This window comes from Triticum aestivum, chromosome 4A (assembly GCF_018294505.1).
Source record: "Triticum aestivum cultivar Chinese Spring chromosome 4A, IWGSC CS RefSeq v2.1, whole genome shotgun sequence".
NCBI lineage: Eukaryota > Viridiplantae > Streptophyta > Magnoliopsida > Poales > Poaceae > Triticum > Triticum aestivum.
The window spans coordinates 604,279,460-604,289,995 of NC_057803.1; the positions used below are offsets into that span (position 1 = coordinate 604,279,460).

The 10,536-nt window shown below is 50.5% G+C and overlaps 1 protein-coding gene across 1 annotated transcript; it reads right to left on the minus strand.

Moving 5' to 3' along the window:
* Positions 1–858: 858 nt before the first annotated feature.
* On the minus strand, positions 859–4,077 carry LOC123087453 (uncharacterized). Its single transcript, XM_044509471.1, has 2 exons — positions 2,853–4,077; positions 859–2,393 (listed from the first exon to the last, which is right to left on the minus strand). Exons 1-2 carry the CDS (start codon positions 4,008–4,010, stop codon positions 1,239–1,241), a joined length of 2,313 nt encoding a protein of 770 aa, XP_044365406.1. The 5' UTR covers positions 4,011–4,077; the 3' UTR covers positions 859–1,238.
* Positions 4,078–10,536: the final 6,459 nt, after the last annotated feature.

The window sequence follows — 10,536 nt, forward strand, 5'->3', positions numbered from 1 at the left end:
CACCATTCTTCGAGCTACAAATGTCTGATGGCATACCCAAATACTTTTCGTTTAGCGTTTCATTCGGGACATTTAAAATGTCCTTTATATCATGTCTCCCTGTGTCCGGCACCCCCTTGCTGAAATAAATTGAAGATTTTGAGTAGTTGATGCGCTGTCTCGTCGCCTGACAATAAGTATCCAGCACATGGTACACCTCATTAGCTCCCACACCATTTGCCTTGAAAAACATCTGGTTGTCATCAGCAAAAAGAAGATGGTTCACTGGTGGCGCTGTGGGTGCTACCTGTAGACCATGCAGACTGTGCAGGTGTTCGCTGGACAAGAGCGACAAATACTATTCGCAGCCTCTTCGTCGCCTTAGAACTGTCTTTTTCCAGCCCAGCAACAAATGGAAATCAACAACCCAGCCCACTCGATCGCCAACCTAGCTGGGTCTAGACACTGCAGCGACAGCGCAGGGACGGAGGGAGTAGATGCGTGCGTGCGGGAGCTAGCATGCTAGATGAAAAAAGAACTATTGGCAGGGCAGGCTGTACGGAGAAAGCACACGGAAAACAAACATACGTGACAATAGGGTGTGTCTACAACTCGCTTGACTAAGATTTAACGTGGTCTCAGTCGAGTGATGTCAGCGTGGTTTTTTTGCTACAAGCGGCACGGCTGGATGCTGCAAACGGCGCCGAAAAATGTTGCGTTGGTATTGCATGAAACAATAATAAATGCTACAACCATTCTAACTGGAATGCTGCAACCATCAACGAAAGATGTTACAACTGATGAGATGACGTGCTACAAACCGATGAGACAGGACATGCTACAACCAGCAAGACGGATGTTGCAATCGGTACGAAAAAATGTTGCAAACGATGACATTAAATGCTGCATGGTCGACAGAGACATGGTTAAATCTCAGTGTACTGATTTTTAACAGGCGCGATGACAATAATAATAAAGCAAACTTGATGTGAAATAAGAATGTCACATCTAGATGAGATGAGGCTTAGACAGACTCATTTTATTAATTGCATGGGTGCGTACCTCATGCATGGGAAAGAAAACTGCTAGCTGGATGCATGCGTGCATGCATGAAGCTACGACAAGAGAAGAGAGTTGGACGTGGAGTAGTACAAGTGAAGTATGGCCAGAAGAAGAAGCGCGCGTGATTTGTAGCTAGGCAGATGGAAACGAAACGGCCGGAGAGGGAGAGTGATGGACCGGGCGCTGATGATTCATAATCAGCAGGACCTCTTGTCTATGATGAGGTGGCCGGTCATGTGCCAGCCCTCCTTCTCGCCAAGTTGGCCGCGCGCGTACGGGCACCGTGGCGGGATGTACGGGACTCTCTCCAGCATCTTCCACCTGGCGTTGGGGTCTTGCTGGCCGTCGGTGTGGGGCGACCACGTAGGCGTGGAGTACTCGTAGCGGCTGTGCGTGACCCGGTGGTACTTGTGGATGTCCTTGTTCTTGGCCATGTTCTCCCTGTCGAGGAGCTCCACGGAGAAGATGTCGCCGTAGGGCCTGACCGAGTGCATGAAGTGCGGCATGGAGATGGGGTCGACGGAGACGGCGGCGAGGTCGGCGGTGAAGACGATGCTCATCATGTCCGGGCTGAACACGGGGTGGTTCACGTGTCCTGCGATGGTGGGCGCGCTGTGGATCACCCGCACCGGCACCGGCACCGGCACCACGCCCATGTCCTTGGCGTTCACCAGGTAGACAGAGAAGTAGCCCGAGTCCAAGCCGTGGTCCGAAACGGGCGCGCCGCCCGGCTTACCGCGGCTCGAGGAGAAGACGATCCAGTCGCAGCCTTCCCTGGGTGACCAGCTGCAGTGGGTGTCTGTCCATGGCCCATCGGTGAGCTGGTCCACGCCGGCGTGCTCCCCCTTCTCGGCGTCTATGATGAAGAGGTTCTTGTCCTCCCTCTTCCCTCCATGGACCCTGTCCCTGCTGGAGCGGAACACGAGCTTGGTCCCCTCCGGGTTGGTGGACGGGAAGGCGCAGTTGTACTTGTGGTCGGTGAGGGGGAACGACTCCTGCTCCTCGTCCTCGGGGTCCAGCTTGGTGGACACGTTGGGGATCCTGATGATCTGCACCGGCTTCTCGATGCTGAAAGCTGGGCCTTCGCAGACGTAGAGCGTGTCCAGCTCGTCCTTCTGGTTCCACGACGTGGAGAAGACGCTCTTGTTGGACTTGGCCTTGTAGACAACGCGCGGGGCGGCTTCGCTGTCGGCCTCCACCAGCCACACGGCCTGGAACTCGTTGTCCACGAAGGCCAGCTTCTTGCCGTTCTTGGAGATGGACGGGAACACGCCCGTCACCCTATACAGCCCGACCTCCGGTTCCTCCGACTGCACCTTGTCGAACCTCTTCTCGATGCTTTTCTGCTCACCCTATATATATATACAGATCGTGTTCGGTTAGCTAATTTTGCTTACTTTTTTGAACTACTAGCTAGCTAGCTTCAGTAATGCATGCATGCACAGATAATTAATACTAATAGAGAGTTACCACGTGACGCCGTGTGGTAAGCAATCCAGACAATTAAAAAAAACTAATAAAAAGTTAGGTTAATTGATTAGCTAGATAGACGCCATAGAGATGGATTGACACAATATATATAATCAAGCAAGCAATTAGGAGTGAAGTAAATACGTATTGTACTAAATAAGTACTCCCTCCGTTTTTAAATAATTGTCTTTCTAGAGATTTCAATAAGTGACTACATACGGAGCAAAATGAGTGAATCTACACTCTAAAACATGTCTACATACATCCGTATGTTGTAGTTCATTTGAGATGGCTAGAAAGACAATTATTTAGGAACGGAGGGAGTATATACTAGGACGTACGTGCGGAGTGAGCTTGTCGGTTCTGCAGCGGTGGTAGCCGATGCGTCTGCCGCCATCGAGCACGAAGGGGTTGTAGTGGTCTCCCAACGGCCTCATCCTCTGGGTGATCTGCACAGAGCACCAAGGGGTGGTCGTGTCGAAGATCTCCACGTGCCGGTACTGATCCATCACGCGCTCCACCTCCATTTCGACTTGCTTGGATTTCTGTCGGACGGTCGCCACGGCCACTCTGGTCTCGCTGATGGCCGCCGGAGTCATGGCGTCGATGCCCACCGGGGTGACCCGCTCTTCCTTGTGAGCCGCGAGGTCGTATCGGAACACGGCCCAGTCTGCGGTGTTGGTGGGCGGCGTCTTGTCGAACCCTCGGTGGAAGAAGATGACGTTGTCGCTGCCCCAGGTCGGCCAGCCGGCGTCCTTGATCACACGCCTGCGGCCATCGCCCCCCAGCCCTCGCCAGTGCACCTCCATGATCACGATGTCAGTCTTGAGGTTCTCGATCTCGCCGTTCCACTCGCTCTTCTGGAAGTTGGCCACCGCCACCATCTTCCCGGACGGCGACACGGCCGGGCTCAGATCGTACTGGCCCTGTGGAGTGAGGCGCTCGGTCTTGCCGTCGGCAAGGTCGGTCCTGTAGACCACGGTCCACGGGGTGCGCCGGGCTTTTACCTCCTCCTTGGTGGACACGTAGACGAGTGAGTGGCCCACGGTGACGCCATCCACCATGTAGCCGCCGGCGATGCAGCCGCTGTCCTCCATGCGCACGCCTAAATCGTCCAAGCCATAGATGTCGCCCAGCAGGCTCAGCACCTTCACCTTGCCCCCGGTAGAGCGGCGCAGAGCTAGGTGCAGCGTCTCAAGGCCGCGGTCCCTCTCGGAGACGAAAACCATGCCGGTGACGTGGCCCGTGTCCACGTCCTCCAGGGTGGCGCCGCAGTCGGAGGCCAGCTCGGGGTTCTTCTTGCCCAGGAAACCCAGGATCTCCTTGAGCGCCGCCGGCGGGACGGGCCGGCCGTTCTGGTTGTATGACGCGTCGTCGGTGAGGAGAAGCTCGTCCTCGGCAGATGACGGCGGCGGATCAGCCGGGCAGGAGAAGATGTCCAGGGGCACAGGTGGCCTGTAGGTCCCGAAGAAGAAGATGCTGCCGCGGCTCTCCCCCATTGGTATATTATATGGAGTAGTATGTAGTGAAAGAAACAAAGAAGAAAGTGTCGCTACTTGTGATTGTGTGTGGTTGGATGATATAGTCCCTCCTCTCGGATGGCTGATTTATTTATAGTTGGATCCAGTGATCGTTTCAAGACTAGCTACTCCAGCTTGCTTTCAGTGCAGCATCCTCGACGTCACCGACTGTACGTCATCATTTCAAAACTTAAGATGGGTGATCCATCCATGTTAGTATCTCCGTCTCGTTTACTATTCCCATCTTATTTTGGGTTCAATTTTGACCATATATTTAACCAGCAAGATGTTAATACATGTCGTCGAAAATTATGTTGTTGGATTCGTATTTGAATGTAGTTTTTGTTGATATTATTTTTTTCAACAAATAACATTTATGTTGTTAGTTAAAATCATTGTTAAAATATGTCCCACTATACGATGAGGACTAGTAAATCAGAATGGAGGTAGTAGCATTTTAGGTACATGACTACGGTGGCGGGTTCGCTGCCCCTATGGTCTCTGTCTTCACCGGTACCGACCGTCCGCCCAGAGACACCTTTGGCTCATATTGGCCAATCCCCTTCGACGTAGCAGCCGCCACCCCGTTCTTCTCTAACTGACGAGCTCAACGTCTAAGGGCATGCGTGGACAGGTTGCACGCAATTGGGACCCTATTTGTTCGAAAAGGAGGAATACCCCTGCCCTCTGCATCAAAGCGACGCATACATTCATTTTATTATATTATTGCACGGAACCCAAAAATACAGATGCATGGATCAATCCAAAGCCATCTTCCTGGCAGCTATTGTCGCTACACCAACAACCTTGATGACGTGCCCTGACCGCATATCAACACACTACATATATTCTAGTGGCCTCAACAAGCCACCCGATGGCAGACCAAGAGAATCAACGGTTCTAGCTAGACCCTCTGCACGCAACTCTAGGATCAACAACCACCATCTTTCGTTGTCCCACCTTCAGGAGTGACCAACGTATCCACCTCGTCGGGCCATACTATCATCGATGTCACCGCGACGCCACACGACAAAACCATCATGCGCGTATCCATCCACACGCGCCCGTCGGCGAATCTCAGTTGCGCCATGCCGCCGAGTTCCACCCTCGACCTTGCGGTAGATGTAACACCGCTCCTCCTCTTGTGCCCTCCAGCCAGCACTTGCTCCAAAGCTATACCCCAAGAGGGAGACTGAAGGCGTCGTCATCATCTGATCCGGTAGACGTAGATCTTGGGTTTCCCCCAGAACATCCTGATCGAGTTGACGTGACTTGCAACAATGATTGCTCGAGAAGAAAACGACATTAGAGATTCCGCCATCATCCACCAAGACCTCAATCAGGCACAATTTTCACCGGAAGTCGAGTTGTCCCGATCTCGCAGCTGGTTGAAACCGCGCGTGCCTCGCCATGAAGAAGTATGCCGCCGCCGGTACTCCGGCAGAGATCCTCCATCCCCTCTTTTGACATAGGCATAGTGACTGTCCTTTTTTTACTCCACTGGTGCTGATATGCCAGCTTTTATCTTTTTTTTAGACTGTGTTTGGCAGTATGCATCATAACTATGCAAAGGTCGGGTATTATTCATCATCATTTGTATTCACTTGATGCTACATTCTGAGTTAATAAAAGCGCCATTTAGAGAGAGAGAGAGAGAGAGAGAGAGAGAGAGTACACCTGACTAGTTCTGCTAGCTCGATAATCATACATCTACATAACCAGCTACGAAAACCTACGTAAACTGCCTATCTAATCTTCTCGCTCCCCTTGATTTTCAGGGGGTGGGCCCCGTCCCCCCTAATGATCCACTAATGATGCTCCACGTCGCTATTTACGAAAGCACGTAACACATAATTTGTAGGTTAGCTAAAAGTTAGTGACCTTGGTTAGGTTTCTCTTTCAGTTCCGTGACAGCTGAGAAAGAGTAATTTCATGGAGTTTTGCCATAGCACTATATATGGATCTATTTCCCTCCTATTTCTCCCCCTCAATTTTTATCCTCATCCTATAATACCCCCTAGCTTCAACCTGGGTCTCTATGTTGCACCGGAGGGGAAGTTTTTCAGTCGAATGTTTAGCTGCAAAGTGTTGAAGAAGATAGAAGGTAAGAACATCTACTACCGCATACACCTAATCAGGCCCCTCAAACGTCTGTGGACGCGCCGTGGGCGTCCACGGACAGTGACCGGTCATGCCTTCAAAATTTTTTCCACAGCTAAGTCCCCACTTTTCCCCATTACATCTGGTCATATGCATGTGATTGATGGAGATGAAAAAATAGAAAAAAGAGAAAAACTAAAAAAAAAGAGAAAAGATGATCCGTGGTCGGCCAAATCCTATGTGACGGACGCAGGTCCATTGACGGGACACGTCCGGACATTTCTCGTATTGCCCCCATATATGAGAAGTGCCGAACAGCCTGGGTGTTTTAGAAGGCTTTGAGGGGTTCAGTTGAGTCAATATTTTTTTCTTCTCCCTCTTCTCTGATCAATGGTCGTGTGTCCGTTTGATCAATTTGGAGAGTACGGCCGTAGATGCTCTAAGTCATGCCAACCACGATCTAATCTAACTGTCCGAGCACGTACGTACAATCTGGGGTCATGCATATCGTTTGTGTTGTGATGATATAACTACTCTTGACCTAAAGGTTGATATATATTAGGGCGGTTGTGTGTGAACGGTCAAGACAGGCATGCATTCATGACCGCAAACAACGACCGACACGATGATGACTTGCTGGATGGAGAAAGCTAGCGATATGCAAATCCAAATTCCATGCATTTCTCACCAGTGCAAACCAAACGAGAGAGAGAAAGTTTCTTTTAGAGCACATGTAGCTATGCCGCATCACCGGATTAATTACATGCATGCCTCCTTCAGTCCATCAATAGTTCCCTTCTTATGAACGTAGAGTATTTGCTCATGAGCTCAAATGCTCCATGATGAGCAGTAAAATTGAAAAAAAAATAGTGAAAAAATATTAAATTCTAAATTTGTTTTTTGTTAAACTTCGCCAAATGTTTTCTATGCTTGTACAATTTCAGCACGAAGTGACATTCCTGGAAGTCGTGGTAAAACAAAACAAAATCCATGTTCCCAAAAATGCTAGTTTTGAAAATATTTTGAGTGCTAATTTTACTTTTTCTGCCATGATTTCCACAAATGTCATTTCGTTCTGAAAATTCGCAAACATATAAAAAAATTGTCAAAGTTTAACACGAAAAAAATTCAGAACTTTTTGAATTTGTTTACTATTTTTTTTGATTTTATTGTTCATCGGGGTGCATTTGTGCTAGGGATCAGAATATAACCGTTGCCTTCTGATGCGCTACTATGAAATTATTTTTTATATGTCCATTTCAACCGGCAACTGAGGGCACGTATGATGAATTTAGATAGTTTGTATTTAGGAGTGTCACAGTTGTTTGGTCCACCTAAAATAACAAATTGTATTGTACTCTAGCATCTGGGTTAAAGAATACGAAAACACTAACGCCCACACGTGTGGTCGTTAGCCAACTCGCCCACACGCCTTCATCACCATCCAGCGCCTTTTGCACGAATCTTGGCATGAAAAGGCTGTTTTTGTGTGCCACGTAGGACAACTCGTGCGTGTGGCGTGTGAGGGAGTTCGCCCGCATGCCGGTTTTCTCTCCGCGGTCAACGGTTGCCAGTTGGGGCGTGCGATGGAACTGCTGTCGCGCCCGCACGCCGCACACCACCTCTGTTCCCCGTCTTTCACGAGTGCCCATTCTCTCACTCTCCCACACCCAAGCTATCATTTGCCATGTTTTTGAAGGATACATGGCAACTATCCTATTTTGTGATTGTAAGCAGATGACAACTCTCTTTTACCCGAACATGTTATTTATTGCCACGTCTGTTTGTAGCGCTACATGGCAACTGTCTAGTGTTAGTAGGTGGCAACTCCTAAAGATACCACCGTCGCCCACATGCCCGTCTCCTCTCTCACACACCAAAAGCTATCAGTTGCCATGTGTTTTTGCAGGGGTACATGGCAACTGCCCTAGCGTGCTTGTAAGCAGATGGCAACTCTCTCTTTTACCCGGAACATGTTTTTTGCCATGTTTTTTAGTGCTACATGGCAACTGTCCAGTGTTAGTAGGTGGCAACCCCTAAAGTTTTTCAAATCATGGTTACCGTAGTAGACCAGACCATACATGGCAACAGCTGCAGTTGCCCAAAAATGGCATCCGACACTTGACCTAAGATAGCAACTGCAGTTGAGCAACCATGACAACTGTAGTTGTCCGACATGGCAATTGTAGTTCAGCAACATGGCAACTGCAGTTCAGCAACATGGCAACATGGCAACTGAAGAGGGTCCGGACCATGGCAATCGCGGCGGGACGCGTGGTTACTGCCACACGGGGCGTGTGGCTCGCAGGCGGGGAGGGGCGACGGCCGAGACGGGGTCGTGCGGGCCACGTGCTCGCTCGCCCGGACGTGCTCGTGTGGGGCGATCGCGCTGCACCGAACGTGCGGGCTGTGGAGGGGTGCGCCCGAACGCCGTCGTGCGGGCGGGGTTGTCTCCGTGCCACACAGGGCGCGCGGCACAACTACCCGATACACCACATGTGTGGCAGTTATCGGCGTCCAAAGAATATTGACACTTTGTAGATCAAAGTTTCGAACATCTACGACGAAGGATTGAATGGCTATCATGCAATCGTTTACTTCATGTGGCATAAAGCTTGTCAAACATCCATTGCAGAAATATACGATGAAGATAGAAGTTTCTACAAATATCCATTGGAACGTGTGGGTCATCTAGTTTTCCAAACATACACGTACAATCTAGGTTCATGCATACCAATGAATATTGTGACATAATAACTCTTGGCCAGCCGGTTAACAAATACATTGTCTATGTGTGAACGATCAAGACGGGCATGCATTCAAGATCAGGTACAACCACCGAGACGATGAGGACTTGATGGATGCAGAAGATAGCACCTTATTTGACACAGCACCAACCTCACCACTTGCACTACTAGACAAAGATGAAACACTAATACCTTTGGACCAATAGGGAGAGAAAAGGGAGCCCACCCCCCTCCTCCAGCCGTCGGAGCAGCGGACAGAGAGGGATGGAGATAACCGCGCTCGTTGGCGTCCAAACAAGGCAAGAACTGCCGCCTCTCTATCACAAGGTGAAGAGAGTGAAGTGGTTGGATGGACGCGCTTGAGATCTCTTCAAGAAACATGGTCCAATTTGACATAGCCCAAATGTTGATGTGTTGGTTTCGCTTGTGGTTGCCCAGGCGAACAGAAAGCGATCCATTTGTGCCGGCCAGATCCGCGCCGTTCTCTTCTCCAGACGGCCTCACTATCGACATGGGAGGAGAGGAAACTGGTCTGGCCAGGTGGACCTGTGTACGGTAGGGTAGTTTCTTCTAGCCTAGTTGTGTAGTTTCTGCCATCCATCTCTTTGACTCCAGTGGTGGCGATAGGGGCAAACAATGATTCACCACATGAAGATGAAGTTCTTGTTGTCTTTGTTAGTGGATATGGGTGCCTGGCTATTCCGGCTTGCTGCTGATCTTCAGATCTATTGGATTTCGCCGGTGGTAGTGTCTGAACGTGCTCGAGACCTATCAAGCCGGCGCATGTGGTGATGCGTTGTTGATCCATCATTCCAGTGTGCTGGTCTGTTTGGATCGAAGGTGAAGACTTCCCATCTGTCATTAATCTGTGCGCTCATTCAAGGTTTCCTTCCTGCTCTGGGAGGGAGTGGCGGCGACATCAGCATGTCCTCATCTCGCGCTGGTATGTGTGGTGAATCTGTTTCCAGGGACCTATTTGTAATTTCATTTCTCTATGGAGTGAGTTGTACCATAACTTAATTTCAATATAAGTATGGGCCCTATTCGCAAAAAACTTGGTCCAATTTTAGGCTGCTTTGGAGCCAAAGGAAGCCTGTAAGGGCATCTCCAGCCGTTGGCCCCCCAGGGGGCGTCTAAAAGTGCCGCCTGGGGGTGAGCCGGCGCAAAAAATGGCCCTGGGGGCGAGTCGGCCCCCAGGGCCGCCCCCAGGCGCGAATTAAAAAATAAAAAAAAGAAAGTTCGGCGAAGTTATGATAAAACTAGTTAAATTTCGGCCAAACATGGCAAATTTCGGCGAAATTCGTTCAAACATTACATTAACCTAATCTAAAAAAAAGAAAGGGGGAAGTCATCGCCGCCGTCGCCGCCATCGTCGTCGTCAGCCTTCTCCTCCTTGACGCGGGCGCCCCTGCTGGACCCCTGCCCGGCGTCGCCATGGCGAACAGGCGGCGGCGCGTAGTCGTCGTCGTCGCTGTCGCACAAGACGACGACCCCGCCTTCCTCGCGGCCGCGTCGGCGCTCCTCGAAGCGGCATAGGGCGGCGCGCTGGCGCTCCTTCTCCTTCTTGCGGCGCGCCTTCTCCATCGCAATGGAGTCCTGGCGCGCCCATTCGAGGGCGGCGTCGGCGTCGTCGGCGAACTCGGCCTTCACCGGCGCCA

Coding starts and splice junctions, on each gene's coding strand:
- LOC123087453 (XM_044509471.1), bottom strand. CDS start 4,010: ATGGGGGAGAGCCGCGGCAGCATCTTCTTCTTCGGGACCTACAGGCCA. Junction 2,394..2,852: donor CCGACAAGCTCACTCCGCAC/GTACGTCCTAGT, acceptor ATATATATATAG/GGTGAGCAGAAAAGCATCGA.